At 39.8% G+C, this 27,977-nt stretch overlaps 1 protein-coding gene across 1 annotated transcript; it reads left to right on the top strand.

The window, feature by feature from the left end:
• The first annotated feature begins 201 nt into the window (after positions 1–201).
• On the top strand, positions 202–27,977 carry LOC103716328 (phosphatidylglycerophosphate phosphatase PTPMT1). The gene is made up of 6 exons (XM_008804285.4): positions 202–823; positions 2,553–2,675; positions 4,578–4,671; positions 6,229–6,311; positions 6,394–6,483; positions 27,331–27,977. Exons 1-6 carry the CDS (start codon positions 575–577, stop codon positions 27,733–27,735), a joined length of 1,044 nt encoding a protein of 347 aa, XP_008802507.2. The 5' UTR covers positions 202–574; the 3' UTR covers positions 27,736–27,977.

The following is a 27,977-nucleotide window of genomic DNA, read 5'->3' as shown; positions in this document are numbered from 1 at the left end:
TCAAATTAATTCACCCATTCTGTTAAACTCGCCGGCGATTGCGGAAGCGGAGGCCGTTAGATCTATAACCAAACCGACATGAGGCCTCCATCGACGAAGCTGCGAACGCATATGGTAGCGACGTAAACCGTCTTTCTCGAAGACTGGCCTTCTAAGTTATTCGGTGGGGTAGGGAGGACAGCTGGTAGTTTCCGAGGGGTGACCGCTCTTTCCGTTTTGAGGGAGGGAAAGATGAAACGAGGAGGCGTAAAATTTTAGAAAAAAATCTGGAAGAGAGATAGATGGCTTCTTCGATTTGAGATCAAGAAAAGGAGAATAGCTTGCGGCCGTGGATTCCACACACACTCTCGCTATCTCCTATTTCCCATCTATCTCCCCCATCGTTGCCTTTTGATGCGATCCCTCTTGGATCGGAAACCTATGGTTTCTTTTCCCTCTTTGGTCGTTTCAATCGGTTGCGATAGAACCCTCCGGATTCTGTGAGATGTGAAGAATTCGTCTGTTGGAATTGGGGATTTTGTGTTCGTGGGTTGGGATTTGAGATTGAATTGGGGGAAATTGGGGAATTTGAGGAATGTATATTGAGGAATTGACCGAGGGTGATTCGGGAGGAGGTGGAGGAGGAGAAGGAGGAGGACGAGGACGAGGAGGGGAAGGTGAATCATCGATTGCTGGGGTTAATGACAGGAAGGTTGAGTTATTGGATGCGAAGAGGGCGGTGGTTGGGGTTGGGGCTCGGGTTCTCTTCTACCCGACTCTTTTGTATAATGTTCTTCGCAATAAAATCCAGTCCGAGTTTCGTTGGTGGGATGAGGTCGATCAGGTTTGTGCGATTCTGTCATTTTGCTCCTCATTCTGCAGTTTTATTTTTGCCTTTTGAGATTTTGTTTATTTCATTTTATGAAATTTTTGCCCTCCAACTTTGGATGACTGTTGATTGCCATAAGATATGATCAGTTCTTGTTTTCCTATCAAGAAGTGATAGACTATATTTTGTTGGCACTACATAAAATTGAAGAATGATGTGGAATTATGGTGGTGGTAAATTCATACTTATTAGCACAAAAATAAAAATAAAACTATAGAGGGACGGATTTGAAGGTTCAGTTGTTACGATTGTAGTTTATGAGGTTTAGATTGACGAGAGGCAGGTGCGATGCTGGGTGAATTGAGTGGCACACTATTGTTTACCAAATTCATTGGCTAGGGCGAGAGAGTTCAAATAGCTGTAGGAGTAAAAAACATAGACTCTATTATAAATCTTTTAAATATAGGATGAACATGGATTTCAGCCTTAATGTATATCTAGCAATGGGTGCTGGCTAGAAGTCAGCAAGCAAGATGTTAGAATAAAACAAAAAAAAAAATGAAAATTATTCAATCCAGTCATAAATAGTTGATTACTGTTCTGGTCTGTAGCCAGATTTTGGATATTGTGTTAAATTTTGGAACAGTTTGGTTTCATTTAAAAAATCAACACAAAGTTGATTGGCAGCAAGAGTCAGCCATTACATATAATTTTAATTTTCCTCTAATATCAAAAGTAAACAAAGATGAAAAAAAGAGTCTGATTGGTAAACCTTTGAATGTGAGGCAAAAGCTTCATGAATTCATCTTTATATATAAATGAATAGCAAGAGGAAGAAAATCATGTGAAAACTGAGTCAAAAGATATCAGTGTTATGTTTGGGGCTGCAAGCGAATGATGTGGAAGCAACTGGAGCATGACCTTATTCAATCCAAACTGAAGAGTTCTGAATCAGGCTTATTTACTTTTGGCTCATTTCAAATGTGCATGTGATATGGATTTAAGAAGCTATGTCCTGTTATTTATAATTTTATACAGTTATTCATGGATTTGTGTTATTGATGTTGATTATTGTGCTTGTTTATTAATCTTTTGTGAAATGGTTTTTTTGGTAATGCATCCATGTTGTTTTGGTTGTTGATTTCTTTTTCATAAATGCATTTTTCTTATTATTTGTGTTTTTTTTAAAAGGAAAACCTGATTCACCCCCTCCCCCCCCCCCCCCCAAAAAAAAAAAAACCAATTGGTCGGTAAAAATAAATTTTAAATTTGACCCAACCTACCAGAAAGTCAGTGGATTGGGCTTTGATTCAAAATTGACCTGATTCAAATATGGATCAAGCTTGGAGCATGCCAAATTCCAATCAATCTTGACCAAATCAAGTCAGGCTTGGTTCATTTGAGCTGTGCTGTGTGATAATCCAAAGAAATTGGGCAGTCTTGGTGAGGCCCGATCACCTAGGTAGGTGCCCTGAAAGTAGGGTGACCTGTGACTGCCCATGCGGTGGGCCTCGCCTAGGAGCTCTCAGTCTAGGTAGGCAACTAGGTGCCCAGGCAGGTGTCTGTAACAATTATGATATGTAGATACTGCATGCATTAAGATATTGTATATTATTATCCCTGTTATATACATGTATATTAAAAAGTGGTCACATTGACAGATCATTTTCTCTTGCATAATTTTGATTTCCATGCTACTTTTCTTATATGATGTGTTTTATAGAGACTAACTTATTGCCATCAGTTTTTACTGCTAGGTGCTGTTCCATTCCCTAGTGATGTTCCTCGCCTGAAGCAACTTGGTGTTTGTGGAGTTGTCACGTTAAATGAACCATATGAGACCCTGGTCCCTACATCACTATATCTTGTAAGTACTTTATTTTCTGTTGGCCTTATTTTATGTGCATGACATAGATATATTCGCAGGCATCTTGTTCTCCTCATCTCGTGTAATTTTTTGTAATGTGACAGAGTAAATTGTACATAGTTGAGAAAGGTAATGCAATGGAATAAAGATGATTTGATTAAATTGGTTCTGCATGTACCTACAGGCCCTTGAAATGAGCAATGCATAGAGGAATCACAGCCCTCAAGTGGATTTGATAGTTTGAGCTTAACTAATCTTGAATCATAATTTGAAGTTATATAATCTTAACTTAATGTGATATCTGATGCACTATCTTTGACAAAAGCAACTACCATGCCCGCATAACATATTATGTTTTTTTACAAAGATAATATTAGATTTCCATAAATTTCAAATGTAACCTGTATTTGTTTTGTCCAGCCATCTCAGACCATGGATAAGTTATATGAATGGATTGTGAACTGGTAGAAATAAATCTGCTTTATTCCTTTCAAATCTGCAAAAGATCGAATATTGCTTTGTGAAGGGAAATCAGGCAATGTCCTGCTACATATATTCTCATATCTTGTTATTGTTAAATTTTTTTAATACATTAGTTAATAGATAGAATGGATAGGAATATAAACAATCTACTGTTAATGTTTCTTCTTTTTTTTTTTTAATTTGTGTTCATGACAGCTTTTTTTTTAGAATTTTCCTAATACAGGCAATGTCCTGCTACATATATTCTTATATCTTGTTATTGTTAAAAAATTTCTAATACATTAGTTCATAGATAGGAACATAAATGTCTACTTTTAATGTTTTCTCATTTATATTTTTTTTGCTTTTTGTTTATGTCGTGTTTTGTAGACTTTTGTTCATACTTTAATTTCAAAATTTATGTCCAAAGCCAGTACAATTCAGATTGAATTTGATCAGTTTCACTTTAAGGCCTCTGCCATAAAGTGCTGCCACCACTATTTGTTTAGCAATTCTGTTGTTTATGTTGTCCTCTGAGGTTTCTATTTTAATGGCATAATTCATGCAAGGCATCCTTGCCTTTATAGAGATTTCTAACAATGCAAACTTTGGCTACTAACTTGCACGACAGGTACTTACTCCCATTTGCCTTCTTGTGCATAGATTCTTGCCTTCAGCAAATTCTTGCATTTGATTATATGGTAAAAAGCATGGAATGCCGTACCGGTCCGTACCGGCCGGTACGGGCCGGTACATACCGGTCCGGCCGTGGACCGGTACCGGAACGGATAAAAAACCGGTATTTTCCGGTTTTTTATCCGAACCGGCCGGTACGGGCCCGTACCGGCCGGTTCGGGCCCGTACCGGCCGGTTCGGGCCCGTACCGGCCGGTTCGGGCCCGTACCGGCCGGTTCGGAGCCCGTACCGGCCGGTTCGGAGCCCGTACCGGCCGGTTCGGAGCCCCCGGTTCGCACCAGTACGATTTTTTTTTTTTTTTAGAACCACAGCGCCGCGCGCTGTGGTTTTTGAAACCACCGTGTACCGGCCGGTACGGGACCGGTACCAGCCGGTACGTACCGGACCGGACCGGTACCGTACCGGTCCGGCCGGCCACCGGTACGCCGACCGGTACCGGTACGGCGGACCTTGGTAAAAAGTATTGAGAGAATTATGTAAAAGCAAGTGACTGCAATACTTGAACTGCAAATCCTTCCTTACTTTTATATTCTTGAAATTTGCTACCAGTTTATTGGTATTTCATCATATTTCTGGGCAGTGCTATTTTCACCCTCAGTGGTTATGACTGTTTTTTGATGACTAAAGTAATTTGGACGTTTTTCTTCTCAAGTACATAAAAGGCAGTTCTTTTTATTCATTGTTCTATATGAATTTAAATGAGACAACTCTTTATATACATTTTCTTTTTAATTATTATTGTAGGATCATGGGATTGAACATTTGGTGATACCTACAAGAGATTACCTCTTTGCCCCATTGATTGGAGATATTTGTCGAGCTGTAGATTTCATCCATGGTAGGCATTTGCCTTCTTTGACTTTAGCATGCTTATCAGATAAATTTATCTTCTATGGTGCGGAGCCTTAATTATGATGCAATATTTATTTAGTGTAGTTGCATTATCGGAATTAGACCTGATTGTGTGAGGTCTAGTTCACTGATTCACCAACATTTAGTAAGTAACAAAATCTGTTAGAATTTCAAAAAAAAAAACGATATTTTTGTATGCAAACACTATTTGAGATTTCTTTTGACCAACTTATTGAAGAAGTTACAATACACAATCCTAATTTTGTTATTCCTGACATATACAAATTATTGGTAGCGATATTGCGATATTGTCTAACTTTCTCAGTTATATAATCTGATGCCCTTTTTCATAACCTTCTCCTTGCTTACAAATCATTATATATTATTTTTCTATTTAAGGAAACTTTCATGCACCACCAAACTTTAGTTCAGATGGTTCTACCCTTCGCCACTTAAGGGGCAGGGGTTTGATTTTGAAGGGTGGCAAACCTCCTTGTGGACCCTGTCACTCAGTACTCCAGTTGTGTGGTATATCACAAACAGAAAAGGTCAAAAATATATGTATGATACATAATGTGAAAAATAGCAAGAACACATGGCCATGTTCCTCACTGATTCTTTCATACTCCTAATTAAGCATGAAATGTGTGGAGACATTTGTTGAAGGGACCTTGTTGAGAATCACGAGAGAAAGTGCGGTGGAGGTGGGAGTGGGCATTGGTGTTTTTTTGTGTGTGTGTGGGGGGGGGGGGGGGGGATGGAGCATGAGGTTAGTGGGTGTGTGCATGTCTGTATTTGTGTGTGTGTGTGTGTGTTGTGCGAGGGGGTGGCGTTGGGGGGGGGGAGAAGAGAGAAGGGGGGGGGGGGGGGGGTTATTATAAGATTATATCACATGTTTGGAAGGCTGCAGCTTCTTTAATTAATTGGCCTATCTCATGGATTCTCGAGCCACAAATTCCTAGAAAGGATAGACCTAAGTGGTTTAATTTCTTCCCTTAGAGAGTTCTTGCTAGATATCTCAGGAATGTTTAAACACTAGTTTTGAGCACTTAGTTATCAGTGAGAAAAGAGACATAATCAGTATTCTCTCTTTCTTTATGGAGAGATCTTTTTGTGTAATTTGTCATTTATGTTGGATAAAAGGGCACCTCTTTCATGATTACTGCTGATACATGGCATTACAGCCAATGTTAAGTCTCGAAGTCAGGCTCTATACTGGTATCTTACCACTCCACCCACTCCTATACAAAACAAACCCTGGTATAGATCAGTTCTCGAAACCTATGGGAAATTTGGAAGGAAAATTTACAGGCTCAAAGCTCCAATGCACTCTCTATAATATAGATGACATGATAATGCTTGTTTTTTACCATGGTGCCATTGAAACCCTTTTTTTAACTTTCATATTTTCCCATGCTCACTAGCGAAGTTGGACCTCTGTTCTTTGGGATTGAGTTGTGAAAAAAGATTATGCATGTCTTTTTGGTTGATTTTTCTTTATTTTTTTAATGTTGATCTTTTCTTTTTTGTGGACTCTATGAAGAGAATGCATCCAGTGGGAAGACTACATATGTTCACTGTAAAGCAGGTCGAGGCCGCAGCACAACCATTGTTCTCTGTTACCTGGTTTGTTGCATGATTAGCCTTTCTTTAAGGAAATAGTGATGTCCATTTGCAATATCTTTTGTAATAGAATTTTATCTTTTAGGTGCAACATAGGCATATGACACCTAGGGCAGCATATCAATATGTCAGATTAAGCAGGCCAAGAGTTCTTTTAGCTTCTTCACAGTGGCAGGTAACTCATAACAGCCTCTGCAGGCTCTTGATAAGCATTATTGTTCTGTCATCTTTATCATCATCAGTTTATTTTTCGGTCTACTCTTCTCTCATCTCTCTTTTCTCTATTATGAAGATGAATCTTGTAGGCTATCTTTATTGATTTTTTTTTTCTATTTAATTATTGGATTGAGCCTTATTTGATAAATAAGTATGCAGATTAAACAAATCAGATTGTTGTCTCCTATGTCTGTATTGATTGGCATTTCGGCAGGTTTTCAAAATAATTCTAATTGCACAAATCACTTATTTGATAGTTAGATACATGTTGACATGCTGGCTGCTTAGAACTGACATTAGGTTTATCAGTATGTATTTCGTCATGATGTTTTTTTCCCTCCCTTCTTTCTTTTGGAGAAGGGTGGTGGTATTGATAATGAATAATTTTAAGCTTATCAGCACTTTATAATCTGTTTCTTTTTTTCCCCTGCAGAACTGCTGCAAAACAAGCTTCTATTTAATTTGTTACTAGAAAATAACCCGCGCTACGTGTGGCAGGATAAATTGAATAACAGAAAAAAAATAGCAGGGTTTGGTGGTGGTGGTGTTCGGCAGACCACAGGGGGGGAGGGGAGAGAGAGAGAGAGGGAGGGGGGAGGGGGAGAGAAGGATAGGGCAACCGAAGCTCTTGGCCACTGAGAAACTATCGTCCTAAGCATGTGAAGGCAACATATTTGATTGACTGTTTTTGTTTATGAATAGCAAAATGGTAAAGATCCTTGAAAAACGTTCTATAACTCGATTTTGCCGTTCCTCCGTTTGAGATTTTTTTTGCTCTCTTATCTATGTTTAGCATTACCCCTTCTCCATTTATTACACTTAAAACTACTGTTCCAAACTTCCAATATATTATTGGCTGTTACTGATTACCATTTTTCTCTATAATCCATTTTTATCATTTCCCTTCTCCCTTTTATTACACTTAAATCTACAATTACAATATATTATTGGCTTTTGCTGATAAATGCAAGACAATGAAGATATTTACAACTCTTCATGTAGACGTTACACAAAGCAAGATGTTGGATACTATAACAGGTAGTGGAAATAACTATTTTATAGCGGCACATAGATAAAAGAAAGTACACCTTTCAGCATCTTTTAGAGGTAATCCTGACTTTGAATTCTCTGCATTAGAAAATAGCATCAATTAGAAAGGTATTAGTTTTAAAGTATGATGAGTGACCATAAGTTTCCGTTGTTGATCAGAGAGAAATCTCTAACATCAAGAATGAAAAAAGCTTCAGATATCACTAAACCTCAGATGCAAAGATATTTGAGCATTTAGCAAAAATACACATATGAGTGCCACAAAAATACTAATGGCTTATTCAGTCAACTATTTACAAATTGTAACAGGATATTTGGTCAATCAGAATGTTGCAATTTGCTGGTATGCTCAATTGGAAGCTCACACTTTAAAAAAAAAAAAAAGCTAATTTCATATAGAAGAGGCACTGCAAAATCAATTGTAGCAGGACATTCAGCCAATTCCATTTGGTTGAATGTGGATACAAATTTAAACTTCTTCCCAGGCACTTCGTAGTAATCATGTAGCGGTCATACTAACTTGTGATTTCAATATTTGTGAAATGCATCTTCTGTATTTCAAATTTTGTGATGTAGCATTTTCCTCAAAAAAAAAGAAAGAAAAGTTATTAAATGTAACATACCTTGCATCTTTGCCAGGTACATTGTAAAATGTGCACCCATTGCTGGACTGATCAATAAAATGCTCCCAACGTATTAATCCTATGAAATGAGTGAGAAAATTCAGGATGGTTACTTCAGTTTAGATTTGATTATCAGATAGAACTTTGTTGAAGAAATAAAATGGAAAAACCAATTTGGCAGAGAGCTGAATACATGGCTTTCTGGTGTTATGAAAGAATGATCTCTTTTATAGACACTTCGTGCAAATCCAGGTAAAATCCACCAAGTAATGAGTAAAGATGCTGGATGATGACATTTCCACCCACAAACTTGATGAAAGATATGAGACTATATTCAAGGTGACTGATGTGATCATAATTTTAAAGCTCTGAGTCACAGCCTGTTCTCTTGTAATAATGTGCATATCAACCAAAACGTTGTTCAAACAATGAGAATCAAACCTTGTTTTAGAAAGATCTTCTTTTCCTCTTAGAAACCTACCAGTCAACATCTAGTTTATTTGTTCAGCAACTTCTATAGAAATTAGGAGGCAATACATTGTGACATATTGGATTAACCTTTCATGCTGAAATGTTGTCTAAAGTCAAAGACTTCTATCCATCTTACAGTTGACTCCACCATATCTATCATCTATAGAATTCTACATGATTGGATCATTTATCTCGATCCATATTCTCTCCATTATCATTTTCCTTGCATGGTTGCATCATGTTAGATATTTTGCAAGTCCCTATAAACCATTGTCAATCATCAGTAAGCTTCATTTTATGCCCTATGCCAGTCCGATTCCCTTGAAACCTCCAAACTCATTCAAACCAGAACATCAACTGATATTCCTTGCATTGGGCCATAGTTCTTGGTCTAAGCAAAAAGTTTACAGTAGACAAGACCTTGTGTTATCTAGACAAATAGCTTAAATTTCATAGATTCTATCTGGTCTAAGTGAAAATATGAAGAAAAAAAACATGACGAAAAGAAAACATGAGTAAAATTTTGAACCACCTTTCTTTATTTACCTGAGTTGATAAGTGGGTGGTGGACTCTAGGTGATGACTCCGGTGGCACGGTTCAACTGCTGGCAATGAAGAGAAGGTGGTGGAAGTCGAACATGCTACTCATACATCCGAGTCTCTCCTTCACCCCTTTTACCAAATACCAGCCCCAATGCCATTCCCTTCCAATCTCTGCCAGCCCACCCCTCAAAATGTGTGAGGAACCTTAAAAAAATAAAACAAAAGAAAAAGAATGCATTGAGCTGAGAAGTGGGGTGATGGACTCTAGGTGATGACTCCGTTGGCATGGTTCGACTGCTAACAATGAAGAGAAGGTGGTGGAAGTCGAAGTAGTGGAGCATGCCACTAATGCATCCAACTCTCTTCTTCACCCCCTTTACCAAATACTGGCTCCAATGCCATGCCGTTCCAATCTCTCTCTTCTACCTCTCCCAACCCACCCCTCAAAACATGTGAGAAACCTTAAAAAAACAAAACAAATAAAAAAGAATGCAATGGGACACTCCTTTCAAACTCCAGCCACTTACTTGTGAAGTGAAAGAAAAGGAGGAAGAGATGAGGTGGACCGACTACAGGCTAATTAAGAGCTAAGTGAGAAACGGAACGGGTGGTGAAATTGTGAAATCTATTGGGGAACAGATTTATCTGAAACAAATATTTTATTGGCAGTTGAAAAGGACTTTTTCTTGCGGAGCGGGCGAGGCGGGAGCAGAGGATGGCCCTTGCGCTGTCCTTGATGGAATTCGAGAGGGAGGGAGGGAGGGAGAGAGAGAGATTGAGCTGGGAGCCAAGCCTGCTTACCGAAGGCAATGGCGGAGATGAAGGCTGGCCACGAAACCGAGGGGAAAAGGGGACCTTTTTGGCTGCCGAATCTGGTGGCTAGCAACAATCGACCGTTGCTTTGGGGGAGGAGAGAGGTGGGGATGGGGCAGAGCGAGAGAAAGAGAGGAAGAGGACAACGTCGGTGGTGGTGGTTTCCGACGGTGAGGGAGGACACGCACACATGAGAAATAGAAGGGTAGGCCATGTCCCTCCCCTATCAGAATGATGCTCCGGATGGGCAGCCATGCTGCAGGGTGCCCGCCCCATACGGGGGAATGAGGTGGGTATGGGGGGCAGCGAGGGGTTAATGGAGCATGGAGGTGTTGACCTTTGCCCCAACTTCTCATATGGAGAGCAGATATGGCCTGCTTAAGGAATCTAGGTCAGGACTCGGCTATCACATTTTCAACACATGTCATGCATTGAGAGAGCTGAACTCCCCTTTAATTTAGTTGTATAGATGAGCAACTCAAGCCAAGAAATTTAGTCCATTCACTGGCTTATTCTGAACCATTAAATCATGATTTTGAAAACTTCATTTCATTTTGACATTGGACAGGTCATGTGGGTTTCACTTTTTAGTAGTATCGACTCGAGATTTGGTAGTTTTGGCCCAAAAATATTGAAAAATATATAAAAAAGGAGAATGTTAAATAATAAATCAAATCACTCTTCATTTTAAAAATATTATATTGATTGCAACTATTGAATATGTTGTTTTGTTGGTGTCATGTTGAAACATATAATGTATTGAATGCAAGCACGCATGTATGCCACCTCTTTTTCTTTAAAACTAAAATCATTTCATACTTTACATTGTTTTAGAGTGTGATGTATCATTTTATTATTTGATGATAATGTAGTGTATATAAGCTAAACCATTATTTGTTTTAAATTTTAAATAGCAAATCCTATCTCAAAAAATTTACTACTATAATTTTTTTCGGAATTCAAGTCACACTATTTTCAAATATACTGCTAAACTTGCAAAGTTCAATCTTAATCTGGGAAAATACTTGGAATTCAAAGAAATTAAAATGATCAGTATTAATTACCCATATATGCAATTGGTTTGACCCATAAACAAGTTTTGTGAAACTCCAAAAGTGACGCTGCTTGTGGATTGTAGTGGATCAAATCAAATCATAGTTGAGCAGCATAAATTTCACCAAGGGCCAAGGGGGATAGCTTTTGCTATTGTTTTCAGTTTATTTAAAAGTCAAAATCTGATATCAAATTCTAGCCGATTCACTTGTATTGCTACTGCTTCTGACAATCTGCATGGATCTTCATGGTATGCATACAAATGTTGCCATTATAAGGTGCTCTACTCTGGAGGCGTAGGCCCTTATTTATGATATAGCTTCTGATGTGGGTTTTGAATTGTTTACTCATGAGGCCCTTGCCTTGGATTATTTGCAAGTTGTTATGGTGTTTTTAGTGAAGAGGTAAATGCTAAATTTGAATCATAAACAGATTGTTTGTAGGACAAGCTTTTAAAATATCAAGGGACCAAATTGAGTGTAACTATAGACATGAATAGAAGAAAAAGAGTTTGCATATTAGTTAAACCAAAACGGAAGCGTACAGTTTGCAGTTTTAGTGTTTTTGTGTTCAAGTTGTTTGTGGAAGTAGTTTTGTCATCATTGCCATTGGAGGCTTCACGAGGTGCACAGTGATTGGTTTCAAGTACTTGTTAGGCTGACCATATTGTTGAGTTGGAAATGCACAATTTTAGTAACAGCACAATATGTAGGGTTTGAAATAGTGAGAAACAACTCTGAAAGGGGAAGACTTAATAGTGTTTCAAAGACTATTCCCGATGCTTGTTTTTGTCAAAGTTGTGCACTAGCATTATGAGGTGGTTGATTAAGTGCCTTGTTAGTTTTCTTATAGGAGACTTGGAGCCTAATAGTGCACAATGGGCTAGCTGAGCTTGTTGCTGCAGATTGTGGCTAGTAATTATGTTATTTGGGTCCCTTAAATTATTGGACTTAAGTATGTAGTAAAAGTTGCAAAAAGTTGGACTTTTATCATCTTCCATAAAGGTTATCTTATTTTGCACATTTTCTGCATGCATTTTGAGACACTATTTCACATTTGAGTCAGGTGGATTTTTGGGGGAATCACTTCTAGAGTACAGCAGGGTAAATTGATTTTGCAATTTTCGGTGCCATGTTCATACCTGTTAGACACTTTCTACTGGAGTTTTCCTATTTCCATTACATGCATAGTAGCATGTACATGGTTTTCCAAATTCAGCATTTTCCAAAACTAAATTCTACCAAAAGTAGCTCAAAGGAACTGCCGACCTACCTTGAAGCTCGGCATCAAGCATGTGGAGCTTGCTCACTATTCACAAACTTGATGTGGACCATTGAGGATTAAAATTTACCATATGGTGAAATACTGCATAATGTTTTGTATATTTGAATTTCGATGCCTTGTTTATCTGCATCTCATATGTTCTTTAGGTTTTTAGATAAATTAGTTGACAAATCTTTGTTGTATGAATTCATGATATTATTGCTTGATGCATCACTATTACATGAGTGAATCAGAATTGCTGTGCTTGCATTTCTTTATTTCAATTCTATTTTGATATATAGTGTAGAAATAGCATTCTTTTGCACCGACTAAATCTGTTGCTTTGTCTTGGTTTTGCTATACTTTATTTGTGAGGACCCACGTTGGGGAGATTTTGGGTAATTATGTAGGGCCAAGGACCCAAACAACACCTTCTTTGCTAGCCTTTTTGGGTGAGATATTAGGTTGTTATAAATTGTATCGGAGCAAACTCAGTCCATGATGTATGTGGACTAGGGAAGGTGCAGCACGGGCTCTTTTGGGGCTACCATGGATAGGGCTGTCAACGGGCCGAGCTGCTCGGGCTCGGCTCGAGCCCGGCTCGGTAAAAGCCCGGCTTGAGCTCGGCTCGTTAGTCAAACGAGCCCGAGCCCAAGCCCAAAATGAGGCCCGTTTAAATCCGAGCTCGAGCCCGAGCAGCTCACGAGCCCAAATGAGGACTCAGTCCAAGTAACAATTTAATTGAGTTCCAATTAAACTTGGACTCAACCCAATTAAATTTTATTTGGCTTAATCAATTTAATTCCTAATCTGATTGAACCTAGTTGGATTTAGATCAGACCCAACCTGAGCTAACCCAAATCCATTTAATTTTTTTAAATCGAATTGGATTGGTTTGGGTTCGGACCCAACCCGTTAACCCGAACCCAACCCGTTAACCCATTCCCTCTATCTCCTCTTTCTTTTTTTTCTTCTCCTTTCTTCTCGGTTTCTCCAGAAGCTTCTCGCACCGGCGCACCGGGTGTCCCTCCCCTCCCCTCTCGCCTTCCTCCTCCGCCGCCGATGCCTCACTGCCTCCTTCCGCTGCCTGGGAAAGAAATCACACCCGAGGCTCCTCTCCCTCTTTCTTCTCCGTTTCTCCCCCTCCCTTTTCCTCTCTTTGCCGACTCCTCCACCGGCGAGACTGCGACAGAGGAGGGGAGGAGAAGCCCTCCTCCACCAGCGAATCAGGGGAGGAGCCAAGGAGTCCCTTGCACGGGAGGAGAAGCCCTCCACCGGCGAATCAGGGGAGGAGCCGACGAGTCCCTCGCACGGGAGGGTCAGGCCACGGCCGACGGCGCCCGCGGCGGTGCCTGCGGTTGACACCCGTGCCAGCGGTGCTCGTAGCCGAAACCGGCGGCCGCCTCACGCGACGAGTTGAGACCATTCTTCTCTTTTTTTTTCTTTCTTTCCTTCTCTTCTTTTCTTTCTTTCCTTCATTCTTCTCTCTGCTACGATTTTAATCTTGCTCTTTTAAAAAGGGAAATTAAATGTAGAATACCCCAAGTATAGTGTGTAGCAAAGTGATATACTCGGTGAGTCCGAGATCGAATCCACAGGGATTTGACAGTAAACAAAAACTAAAGGCTAAATAATATTCAGATTGACAAAAATATAATTAAGGCATTAGGATTCAGCCAAGCACTTAATCATGCTTTTCTTAAAATCATCTATTAATCATAATTAAATAGATTTAATTTTATGGGCAGCACTGCAGTAATTCTATTTTAAACTACAGGAATTTCTAAGTATCTGTTATACCCAGGGAAAATAACAAATCAAAAAAAAATATATAAGTTTGAAATGATTTCTATAAATTTACTGCACCATAAATCAAATCACTAACATTGAAATCCCATTGATGATTAAAGAAAATACATAAAGAAGATGCTAGGCTTTTCCCTAGCCTTAGCTAAAAAAGGTTTAGCTACTCATATGAGATGGAAGCATTTTTATAAAAAGGATTAGCAAAGAATAACTTAAAATAAAACATAAATCCTTTTTTCCTTCCTATTCAGAAAACAGAGTGCTCTGTTTTCTTTCCGAATGGCTTCCTCCCTTTCCTCCCGAATGGTTCCTTCCTTCGTGGCATCTCCCAGGGGAATGTAGTTGGTTGGAAAAAGAATGAAAGCCCCCCCCCCCTTTTCCTCCTCTCGCCTGGGCCCTTTTATAGGCTGCCCCTTTCTCTCTCTCGTCCCCATTTCAAAAAAAGGACAATAATGATCCTCTTTGCTGTTACTGAATGCAGGGATTAGAGAGAATTGCGGACGCCACGAGTGCTCCAAATTCTAAATGCTGCGGTTGCTTGAGATGGGAAGCTGGGAAGATATTGACGTTGGGAAGTTGAGAAGACTCATGGAACAAGTTGGGATTTATTTGCTGGAAATGAAGTGGAGGACTCGGCTTGGGAATGATCCGGTTACTGGGATGCTTTTGCTGCTGGGATGGTTCCGCTGGAACACGTGGATGGCCGTTGGGGTGTTGCTTCATGGATGAAAGAAAGAGCCGGTTTGGGAGACTGGAAACCAAGCGGCTTGAAGACCTTTTGCGCTGCTGAAATACTGCCGTTGGGAGGTTGAACGTTGCAAATGTGCTTGGAAACGGATGAGACGCGGCTTGGGGACGACGTGAGATGCCATGCGGACGGTTTCTGGATGTTGGATCGTTGAAGAGTTGGGCAGTTTGGTCAGACGATCTTGGCTGGGAAGCGGAGTGGTCACGAACGTCGCTGATAGAAGCCACGCGCTGAGATGGGGAGCGTTGAATGTGGAAGCGACACGGGCAGATGGCTTGCGGACGGTTTGGTTTCGTGTTTCCTTGGCGGATGAGATGCCACGGTGCTTGGAATTGAAGAGCCCGTTTGCATGTGCATGGAGGTCCACGGTCGGTTGGGAAAACTGGGAAGCTCCTCACAGCCGCTGGCTCGAACGGATGGAATGTTGTGACGGTTGGGAAATCCCTTGCTTCAGCCCGTTGACGTGGATACATGGGAATTTTAGGTTAGGAACTGTTGAGTCGCCACATCACGGACACTGGAGAATTTATTGAGCTCGGGCTGCCAGGCATTGGGCTGAAACCTAGCGTTATTGAATCTCTTGAATTACTTGCACTCAGACACAAATAAAACATTAATTTATTAATTTTATTAATAAAGATTAGCTATAATACTAATTAAGATAATATGAAAATTTTACTTTTGTACTCTCATCACACCCCCCAACTAGCTTATTGCTAGTCTCTAGCAATTTAGTGTGAAAATGATAAAATGAGGGTGCAAAAGTATTGTTTATTTTATTAATATATATCAATATGCATGAATTAAAATAAATACTCACTTTCGTAGAGCATTACGATTACACTTAGCACGTGCAACAAGCCGTTAAACCCCTAGGTTATCCTAGTGGACGAGTGTTGTCTCGTGAGGGTTTGCAGTGATGTTACCCACAAACATCGTTTTTAAGTTAGAAGATACTTTAAAACATAGCAACCCTTAAGGCAAATGTAAATGTGACGTCTCAGAATACCTATACCTCCACCACAATTGGGTACCCCTTGAGTTCTAGGTGCACTACTCAAATTCACAAGTGTTAACTACCATTTGTTAGCTCCCGACCCACTAAATTTTCCGAATATCACAAGTTATTTGTCCAGAATGGTTCGCATATAAAAATGAAGCTATCAATCCCAACTAGATATCCCGGGTACACAGAGTTCTAAAATAATGGAGTCAAACCAGTCATCCACATGTCACTTAGTTTTAGTTTAACTAACCCACTCATTTTTTTATTATTATTATTATTTTTAATTATTATATTTTTTTTTCTTTTACAGTGACTACAACAGTCCAACTCCATTAGGCTGTAGTAAGGTCCATGTAACGAGCTTTGGGTCAATGACTCTCGATCCAGTTGGCTCAAGGCATTAGGTGAAACACCCCTCGGACTTAATTACTCGAACCAGACTATGCCACGAGGCCAGACTAATCACTTATTTCAGTTATTTTCATCTTTTTACGCGAACACTCGCTGCTTTGTAGGCAAGAGGCCCGGTTGCTTAGTGAAGACAAACTGTATTATTTCTCTTTTTTTTTTATGTAACGTGACTGTATTGTGACTATAGGTCAACCAAGGTCAGAACATAAGGCACCCAGGTGATCTAGCCGGAAATTTCAAACTCTATCTTTATGTGAAAACCAAATCATGAACTTTAGGACAAGGACACTCGTACTTCTCTTGCGAATAAGGTCAACAAACAAATAGATAACACAAGTGAACTCCTGAGGTTTTCTTATTGTCATTGAATACTTGTGTGGGGATCTAGTAATAGGTCTCTGATAAGTCATAATGCGCTCCTTGCCTTAATAGCTGCATATGTTTATTTGCTTAGAAAAATTAGAGTGGTAATTAAATGCAACAAAATATATGTTTGTTATTATTATTACTATTATTATTATTATATCTATATATTTATTTATTTATTTTTTTTTTTTGAAAGATATGACAATTGATATGATATATAGAAAAATACAGTAATCTCTCCCTCCCAACTTAATTTCAACATTGTCCCCAATGTTGCAACATGAATGCACAAAATAGGGCATTAATGATTGTATGAAGGATAATAAGGCTGAAGGTGAGAATTTACCTGATAGAATGACTGCATACTGTTGTTGCTCTCCAATTGTCATTATAACAGAAAATGAAAGGAAGACAAATTATGATACAAACAGAGGATCTCTAGCAGATATAGAGATCAATCCTGATAAACAGGATCTTCCAGATTGGTCGATTCAACCTCTGGGGTAAAGTTGTCTAAAAATAACTTCAAACGTTGGCCATTTACTTTAAAAATATTACCGGTGTTTGGATTCTCTATCTCAACAGTTCCATACGGATAAACAGTTTTAACTATAAACGGTCCAGTCCACCTAGATCTCAATTTTCCTGGAAATAAATGAAGTCTTGAATTATACAATAGAACTTTCTGGGAAGGCTCAAATGTTTTTCTCATAATATTTCTATCATGAAAGACTTTCATTTTGTTCTTATAAATTCGAGCATTCTCATATGCTTCATTCCTGATTTCCTCTAGTTCATTAAGTTGAAGTTTGTGTAGTGAACTAGCCTTATCTATATCAAAATTAAATCTCTTAATAGCCCAGTAGGCTTTATGCTCCAATTCCACAGGCAAGTGACACGGTTTACCAAAAATAAGACGGTACGGAGACATACCAATCGGGCCTTTAAAAGCAGTACGATAAGCCCAAAGTGCATCAGTTAAACGCAAAGACCAGTCTTTGCGATTTGGATTAACCGTTTTTTCTAGAATATTCTTAATTGATCGATTGGATACTTCAACTTGTCCACTTGTTTGTGGATGATAAGGGGTGGCGATTTTATGGGTGATTCCATATTTTCGCATTAAAGCCTCAAAAGGCTTATTACAGAAGTGTGAACCCCCATCACTGATGATGGCTTGAGGCGTTCCAAATCTAGAAAGAATGTTTTCTTTTAAAAATTTTAACACAGTTTTATGGTCATTATTCTTGCAAGGAATTGCCTCTATCCATTTGGAGACATAATCTACAGCTACTAAGATGTATAAATTTCCGAATGAAGGAGGAAATGGACCCATAAAATCTATTCCCCAACAGTCAAATATTTCGATAATTAAAATTGGGTTGAGGGGCATCATATTCCTACGAGTTATCCCACCTAACTTTTGACAACGCTCACAAGCTTTGCAAAAGTTATGGGAATCTTTGAACAAGGTGGGCCAATAGAAACCGCACTGTAAAATTTTTGCAGTCGTTTTCTTAGCAGAGAAATGACCACCGCAAGCTTCAGAATGACAAAAGAAAATGACACTAATAAATTCGTCATTAGGTGCACATCTCCTAATAATTTGGTCTGGGCAGTATTTGAAAAGATAAGGATCATTCCAGAAGAAATTTTTTATTTCGGTCAAATTTTCTTTTGTCCTGTTTATTCCAATGAATCGGGAGTTCACCCGTGACAAGAAAATTTGCAATGTCTGCAAACCAGGGTGACGACTGGATCTCAAAGAGTTGCTCATCAGGGAAAGTGTCTCTTATGGGTGAATTGTCTATGGAATCTGGAAGAGTGAGACGGGACAAGTGATCAGCTACTACGTTCTCTACCCCCTTTTTATCTCTTATTTCTAGAAAAAATTCTTGGAGCAGAAGGATCCACCTAAGCAAACGCGCCTTAGCATCCTTTTTTGAAAGAAGGTACTTAAGGGCAGCGTGGTCAGTGTAGATAATGATTTTGGATCCAATCAAGTAAGACCTAAATTTGTCTAGTGCAAATACTACGGCGAGTAGTTCCTTTTCCGTAGTGGTGTAATTCTTTTGTGCACTATTTAAAGTCTTACTTGCATAGTAGATAACATAAGGCTTTCTTTCTTTTCTTTGTCCTAGAACTACCCCAACTGCATATTCACTAGCATCACACATAATTTCAAAAGGAAGCGACCAGTCAGGTGGTTGCATGATGGGAGCAGAGGTCAGCAAGCTTTTAAGTTTATCAAAAGCTCTTTGACATTCTTTAGACCACACAAATTGGGTTTCCTTTTGAAGGAGATTACATAAGGATTTAGATATTGAGCTAAAATCTTTAATGAATCTCCTATAAAATCCTGCATGACCCAAAAATGAGCGTATATCTTTAATAGTTTTTGGGTTGGGTAAATTAGCAATTAAGTCAATTTTAGCCTTGTCTACTTCAATTCCTTCAGATGAAATGACATGCCCGAGAACAATTCCCCTAGTTACCATGAAATGGCACTTTTCCCAGTTTAAGATTAGATTCTTCTCCTCACACCGAATTAAGACTAGCCTTAAATGGTTCACACAGTTTTCAAAAGAGGAGCCGAAAATAGAGAAATCATCCATGATTACTTCCAAAAAGCGCTCAACCATGTCAGAAAAAATACTGAGCATGCATCTTTGGAAGGTTGCAGGAGCATTACATAATCCAAATGGCATTCTCTTGTAAGCAAAAGTGCCAAAAGGACATGTAAACGTGGTCTTTTCTTGATCTTCAGGATCAATTGCAATTTAGTTGCATCCTGAATAGCCATCTAGGAAGCAATAAAATGTGGCCTGCCAACCTTTCTAAGATTTGATCAATAAAAGGTAGAGAAAAATGATCCTTCCTAGTGACAGAATTAAGTTTTCTATAGTCAATGCATACACGCCAACTAGTGGGGACCCTAGTTGGAACTAATTCATTGTTGGCATTTTTGACTACAGTAATACCAGATTTTTTCGGGACCACTTGGGTTGGACTTACCCATTTACTATTTGAAATTGGGTAGATCATACCCGCATCCAGAAGTTTCAGAACTTCTGCCCTAACCACATCCTTCATGTTTGGGTTCAATCGACGTTGAGGTTGACAAGAAGGTTTGGCATCAACTTCTAGGTGGATTCTATGAGTGCAAATTGAGGGACTAATTCTCTTGATATCAGCAATTGTCCACCCTATTGCTCCCTTATGTTCCTTGAGAATTTCTAACAATTTTAATTCTTGACTTTGTTCGAGTTGGGATGATATGATCACAGGAAAAGTCTCTTCTTGACCAAGGTATGCGTACTTGAGCTCAGATGGCAAAGGCTTTAGCTCAAGTTTAGGTGCTTGAACACTAGATGGTAGAGGACTATTGTTGTATGGAGGTAATTCTTCAAAACGAGATTTCCACCTATCTGTATCCAACAAAGGAGCTGAATCTAATATAGCACTGATTTCTCTAAAGTTTTGGTTTGTCTCTGTATGTCCAAAATGAGTTAGGCATGTTTCTAAAGGATCAGAAGAAAGAGATGGGACAAGAGCATCTTCTACAATGGAGTCGATCAAATTAACTCCATGAATTTCATCATTTTCATTGTCGTTATCGGGTTGTTTGCATATGTTAAATATATTAAAATCTATAATCATATTCCCGAATGACATTTTCATTATTCCATTTCGACAGTTGATCAAAGCATTGGAAGTAGCTAGAAATGGGCGGCCTAAGATAACAGGTATTGGAGTGGTACAATTCATGACAGGTTGGGTATCTAATACTATGAAGTCGACTGGAAAATAGAATTTATCAATTTGGATAAGTACATCCTCGACTACTCCTCTTGGTATCTTTATAGATCGATCAGCAAGTTGGAGAGTAACCTTAGTGGGTTTTAGTTCACCAAGTCCTAACTGTTCATAAACTGAATAGGGTAGTAAGTTAACACTTGCACCTAAATCAAGAAGGGCTCGTTGTATCCTGAAGTTTCCTATGATGCAAGATATGGTAGGACAACCAGGATCTTTATACTTAGGTGGGGTGTTGTGTTTGAGAATAGCACTCACATGTTCAGTTAGAAAAGCTTTCTTTTGTACATAAAGCTTTCGCTTTATGGTACAAAGATCTTTTAAAAATTTGGCATAAGATGGAATCTGCTTAATGGCATCTAATAGAGGAATGTTAATCTTTACTTGTTTAAAGATATCCAAAATTTCTTGATCAGGTACTCTTTTTTTAGCCGCAAGTAAGCGCTGAGGGAATGGAGCAACTATTTTATGATGAGGTATTGGATCATCTTGTTCAGTATTATTTTCATCCCTTTTCTCAATGGATTTTTCAGGTCTGTCATCCTTCGTTGGAATTTCTTTGTTAATTATTTTTCCGCTACGAAGGGTCGTAACAGACTTAACTTGTTCAAATTTAGGTTGGGATGAACTTGCTTCATGGACCTCATGTTGACCCTTTGGGTTAGATTGAGGTTGGGCTGGAAATGTCCCTTTTTCCCTAACATTGAGTTGAGCCTCAATTCTACCTACAGAATTTTTAAGTTCTTGAAGTGACTGCATGGTATTCTGATTTATCTGGGTCTGCCCTTGCATGAATGCCTGCAAAGTATCCTCAAGAGATCTCCTATGGGGTGGCACATAGGGTATGGAATTCCCTTGAGATTCATTGGCAGTGGGTCCATGTCTCCAACTAAAGTTAGGATGGTTTCGCCAGTTAGGATTATATGTTTCAGGAAATGGTCTCTTATAAGCATTTGTGAAATTTGCTTGATCATGCAACACTTCTTGGAAAGCAGGGATTGTAGGACAATCCTTGGTCACATGTGCATTACTCTCGCAAATTCCACATATACTTTCAACAATAGTTTGTGCTTTTCCTATATTGGCTTTGCTTAATTCCATGGCTTCAACCTTCCTAGTCAGATTAGCAATTTTTACATTGACATCATTATCATCTTTAATAAGATATATTCCTCCTTTTGCATTAGGTGCTATTTTAGATTTTTCATTTTTATCTGTTGTATCCCAAGCTTGTGCATTTTCTGCCAACAGATCAAAATAGTCCCAGGCTTCCTCTGGTTCCTTATTCATAAATTCACCATTACACATCATTTCCACGAATTGTCTCATATTGGAGGTCAAACCATCATAAAAGAAACTGATGATTCTCCAAATTTCGTATCCATGATGTGGGCAAGCAAGCAGAAGGTCCTTAAATCTTTCCCAACACTGGAAAAATGTTTCTCCATCTTTTTGAGCGAAGTTCATGATATTTCTTCTAAGTGTGTTCGTTTTATGTGTTGGAAAGAATTTCTTTAAAAATTTCCTTGTCATCTCTTGCCAGGTAGCTATGGTCCTAGGTCTTAAAGAATGTAACCATGACTTAGCTTTTTCCTTTAAAGAAAAAGAAAATAACTTAAGCTTCACTATCTCTTCATTGATATTATTAAATTGAAGTGTTGAACACGCTTCATCAAATTCTTTTAGGTGCAAGTAGGGACTTTCGGAGTCAAGTCCATGAAACTTTGGGAGTAATTGGATTATTCCTGGTTTCATGTCAAAGGCTCCCGCAGCAGTAGGAATAACCATGCAAGATGGAGTACTGGTCCTAGTAGGTTGTAGATAATCACGAAGCGTTCTAATAGGTAAGTCATCTTGAAATTCATTATCTCCCTGATTACTACCATTATCTTCCATTTGATTATTTGAACTTTTATCCCTAGATTCAACTCGGAATAATCTTTTCGTTTTATCCCTTTGCCACAACCGCATATACTGACTAATTAACCAGTCGACTTTTTTTTTAATTATTATTATTATTAATTATTTATTTATTTATTTTGTATATATATATATATTTTAGAGTTTTGGATGAGTATGAATATTACCTAAAGCTATGAATATTGACACCCTGCTACTAAAATTATTCACAATCAAACAGTATCAAAGCATAGCACCTTTATTTCTAATGTTTTCCTAAAAATTTCTAGACAGCTCCTAACTGGTTTGAAGAGTACACTTAAGCCTCCAATCCGGTCTAATAACCTAGTCGACCAGGTAAGCTCCCAGGTAAGTGGAGGGGTCACGATGCGTATAGCAAAGGTCCCACTTAAAACCCACTTTCCTCGAACAGAAACTGTCTCCCTTCAATCACTTAGAGGGACAAAGCTTGCCTAGACATCGACCGGGGTCATAGAGCGAAATTGGTGCAACTTTCAGTGGTCTTCGTCCTATTGAGCTCGAATATCCTTAGGGGCCAACGTCTAGTTGATTTTAATTAGGCTTAGGATATTTATGCACTGGGATGATTTTTTGGCTAAGGACGAGTGATGAAATTCCGACCTTATCTTTTTAATGGGTTCAGCCCTTAGATTATTTTATGCAAATGCTTTATACTATATGCAACAATCAAGAAGATTTTTAACATTTTATGTCATGACATTAAATTGCATTTGAATAGTTGATCAAGCAAACTAGCTAAAATTTTTTTCTTTTTATTTATTTATTTTTTTATTATTTTATTATTTTAATTAATAATTTTTTTAATTTTTTTTAAACAAGAGTAAAATTCTAATCTAGGAAAAATAGGACTAGTATGAACAAAACAGAAAAATTAATTTAAATACTCACGGTCGGAGTTCGTTCACTCCGGGAATCCAAAAATGTGATCTTGATCTTCCTCGTTACTGGTCCTGCTTTGTATCGTCCTTGAATCTGAAAAAATTTGAAATTTCAGCTGTATTAGAAATAAAGAAAAATTGAAGAAACAGAAAGTAAAAATTGAAATTTTGCAGCCTTGTTCTCGTTCGCACGTTGCAAATCCCCGGCAACGGCGCCAAAAACTTGCTACGATTTTAATCTTACTCTTTTAAAAAGGAAAATTAAATGTAGAATACCCCAAGTATAGGGTGTAGCAAAGTAATATACTCGGTGAGTCCGAGATCGAATCCACAGGGATTTGACAATGAACAAAAACTAAAGACTAAATAATATTCAGATTGACAAAAATATAACTAAGGCATTAGGATTCAGCCTAGCACTTAATCATGCTTTTCTTAAAATCATCTATTAATCATAATTAAATAGATTTAATTTTATGGGCAGCACTGCAGTAATTCTATTTTAAACTACAGGGATTTCTAAGTATCTGTTATACCCGGGGGAAATAACAAATCAAAAAAAAAATATATAAGTTTGAAATGATTTCTATAAATTTACTGCACCATAAATCAAATCACTAACATTGAAATCCCATTGATGATTAAAGAAAATACATAAAGAAGATGCTAGGCTTTTCTCTAGCCTTAGCTAAAAAAGGTTTAGCTACTCATATGAGATGGAAGCATTTTTATAAAAAGGATAAGCAAAGAATAACTTAAAATAAAACATAAATCCTTTTTTCCTTCCTATTCAGAAAATAGAGTGCTCTATTTTCTTTCCGAATGGCTTCCTCCCTTTCCTCCCGAATGGTTCCTTCCTTCGTGGCATCTCCCAGGGGAATGTAGTTGGTTGGAAAAAGAATGGAAGGCCCCCCCCCCTTTTCCTCCTCTCGCCTGGGCCCTTTTATAGGCTGCCCCTTTCTCTCTCTCGTCCCCATTTCAAAAAAAGGACAATAATGATCCTCTTTGCTGTTACTGAATGCAGGGATTAGAGAGAATTGCGGACGCCACGAGTGCTCCAAATTCTAAATGCTGCGGTTGCTTGAGATGGGAAGCTGGGAAGATATTGACGTTGGGAAGTTGAGAAGACTCATGGAACAAGTTGGGATTTATTTGCTGGAAATGAAGTGGAGGACTCGGCTTGGGAATGATCTAGTTACTGGGATGCTTTTGCTGCTGGGATGGTTCCGCTGGAACACGTGGATGGCCGTTGGGGTGTTGCTTCATGGATGAAAGAAAGAGCCGGTTTGGGAGACTGGAAACCAAGCGGCTTGAAGACTTTTTGCGCTGCTGAAATACTGCCGTTGGGAGGTTGAACGTTGCAAATGTGCTTGGAAACGGATGAGACGCGGCTTGGGGACGACGTGAGATGCCATGCGGACGGTTTCTGGATGTTGGATCGTTGAAGAGTTGGGCAATTTGGTCAGACGATCTTGGCTGGGAAGCGGAGTGGTCACGAACGTCGCTGATAGAAGCCACGCGCTGAGATGGGGAGCGTTGAATGTGGAAGCGACACGGGCAGATGGCTTGCGGACGGTTTGGTTTCGTGTTTCCTTGGCGGATGAGATGCCACGGTGCTTGGAATTGAAGAGCCCGTTTGCATGTGCATGGAGGTCCACGGTCGGTTGGGAAAACTGGGAAGCTCCTCACAGCCGCTGGCTCGAACGGATGGAATGTTGCGACGGTTGGGAAATCACTTGCTTCAGCCCGTTGACGTGGATACATGGGAATTTTAGGTTAGGAACTATTAAGTCGCCACATCACGGACACTGGAGAATTTATTGAGCTCGGGCTGCCAGGCATTGGGCTGAAACCTAGCGTTATTGAATCTCTTGAATTACTTGCACTCAGACACAAATAAAACATTAATTTATTAATTTTATTAATAAAGATTAGCTATAATACTAATTAAGATAATATGAAAATTTCACTTTTGTACTCTCATCACTCTCCGACAACGAACCGTCGGAACTGAGCTCGGCTGCTCGTTCTTCTCTCCGACGGAGATGGGGCGGGCTCGGGCTCGCCGCTCGGGCTCAGGCTCAGGCAAACGAGCTTTACGAGCCTGAGCCCGATACAGGGCTCGGTACCAAGCCCGGGCCAGGGAATTTGTGAAACGAGCCGAGTTGAGCCTGTGGAGGCTCGAGCTCGGCTCGGCTCGTTAACAGCCCTAACCATGGATCGATTATGGTACTTTGATTGTATTTAACTGGATTTGGACCCTTAGCCTGGTGAAGATGCTAGGCCTTAAAACAAAAAAAGAGTATATGAGGACCAATATGGGCGTGTGTTTAGTTTCACATCAGTTATTTGTAGGGCTCTTAACGAGCCGAGCCCGAGCCTCCGTAGGCTTGGCTCGGCTCGTTTCACAGATTCCCCGGCTCGAGCTCGGGCTCAGGCTCGGTACCGAGCCTTGTATCGGGCTCGGGCGGCACAGCCCGGCTCGAGCTTGGGCTCGTAAAGCTCGTTTGCCCGAGCCCGAGCCCGCCCCATCCTCATCCCCATCCCCGTCTCCATCTCTGTCGGAGAGAAGAACGAGCAGCCGAGCTCGGTTCCGACGGTTCGTCGTCGGAGAGAAGAATGAAGGAAAGAAAGAAAAGAAGAAGAAAGAAGGAAAGAAAGGAAGAAAGAAAAAAGAGAGAAGAATGGACTCATCTCGTTGCGTGCGGCGGCCGCTGGCTTCGGCCACGAGCATCGCCGGCACGGGCGTCAGCCGCAGGCACTGCCGAGGACGCCGCGGGCCCAGCCGCGGGCTCCGCCGGCCATGGCCCGACCCTCCTGTGCGAGGGACTCCCCTCCTCTGTGATCTATCGTAGATGCAGTCTCGCCGGTGGAGCCGTGGAGGAGTCGGCAAAGAGAGGAAAAGGGAGGGGGAGAAATGGAGAAGAAAGAGGGGGAGGGGCCTCGGGTGTGATTTCTTTCCCAGCAGCAGAAGGAGGCGGCGAGGCATCGGCGGCAGAGGAGGAAGGCGAGAGGGGAGGGGAGGGACACCCGGTGCGCCGGTGCGGGAAGCTTCTGGAGAAAATGAGAAGAAAGGGGAAGAAAAAAAAAAGAAAGAGGAGGTGGAGGGAAGGGTTAACGGATTGGGTTTGGGTTAACGGGCTGAGTTCGAACCTAAACCAATCCAATTCGATTTAAAGAAATTAAATGGATTTGGGTTAGCTCGGTTTGGGTCTGATTTAAATCCAATTGGGTTCAATCAGATTGGGATTTAAATTGATTAAGCCAAATAAAATTTAATTAGGTTGAGTCCAAATTTAATTGGGACCCAATTAAATTGTTAATTGAACTGAGCCCTCTTTTGGGCTCGTTTGGGCTCGCGAGCTGCTCGGGCTCGGGCTTGTTTGACTAACGAGCCGAGCTCGAGCCGGGCTTTTACCGAGCCGGGCCCGAGCAGCTCGGCCCATTGACAGCCCTAGTTATTTGCTAGGAAGATCTTGGATACTTATATAGGGGGCCAAGGAACCCAAAGAATACCTTCTTGGCTAGCATTTTTGAAGGAGGTCCTAGATCATTACATTATCTCTGTACTCTATAAAATAAAAATAAAAAAGTACTATAATATAAAAAAGATGCATAGATTCATAATATAAAGTCAGGTGACAGGTCCGAGTAATGGCAATGATTCCAAGCACTTCTTTTTAGATTATACTATTTTGGAAACCTGATTTCATCATGTGGATATGTAAAAATACAGAATTTTCAATCCTAGTAGGAAAAGGCAATAACAAGTTGCTATGTGAATGTATTCATTCTTGTAATACTTTGTAGAGGTGCTAACTTATTAGAAGAAACTTAATATTGAAGTGTTAGAATTGGTTTTGTAATGTAAATTTTTTTCAGGAAAAAGTGTTGATCCTTTGTAATCTTGTTTGTGACATTGTTCGATGAAATCTCTACTTTTTGTTTGCACCAAGATGACCAGCATTGCGAGCATTAGTTATCCTTGACAAATTTGCTTTTGCCGTATGGTTTGCAGGCTGTCCAAGAGTACTACCGGCTAAAGGTGAAGAACTCTGGAAGATCTAGCTGTCTGGACAGTCCAATTGTAAAGTCACCAGCACTGGTCACCACTCGAAACCTGGTGGCTTTCGAGGACAGCTCCTTTGTGGTAGTATCAGAATCTGACCTTGATGGGTATGATGGGGATGTTGGACCAAGCAATGTAGGCAGTAGCATATGGGCAGAGCTGAGCCTAGCATACAGGGTGCAGTTTGCTAGCCAAGCAGCTATTGCAAGGCTCTCATGTTTCTGGCTTGGGTGTGAAGCTAATCAGGAGATACTGTTGACTGATAAGGTTGGGAGGGAGAGCTGCTCTTTGGAGGCCGATCAGCTGGGAAGTGGACATCCCTGTTTATTGCAAGGAATGGTGGTGAAATTGTAATTATGTTGTTATCAATCTTTTTGGTTTTCCTTCATGTATCCGAATCTTCAGTCCCTTTTGGCATGTTTTAGCATAGCTGGGAAAGCAAAAGGACTCAGGTCGGGGTTGCATGCATGAGTACAACTTGTATGTATGTGAAATAAATTGTACAACATTATGTAATGAGATAACGAATGACATCGTATGTACTGCATCCTTTCTCCTTGCGTATAAACGAAAGATCTAGTACTTGGTTTGTCATA

This window comes from Phoenix dactylifera, chromosome 2 (genome assembly GCF_009389715.1).
Source record: "Phoenix dactylifera cultivar Barhee BC4 chromosome 2, palm_55x_up_171113_PBpolish2nd_filt_p, whole genome shotgun sequence".
Taxonomy (NCBI): Eukaryota; Viridiplantae; Streptophyta; class Magnoliopsida; order Arecales; family Arecaceae; genus Phoenix; species Phoenix dactylifera.
Note: the sequence above shows the minus strand (reverse complement) of the source record. Positions and strands in the feature narration are given on the sequence as shown.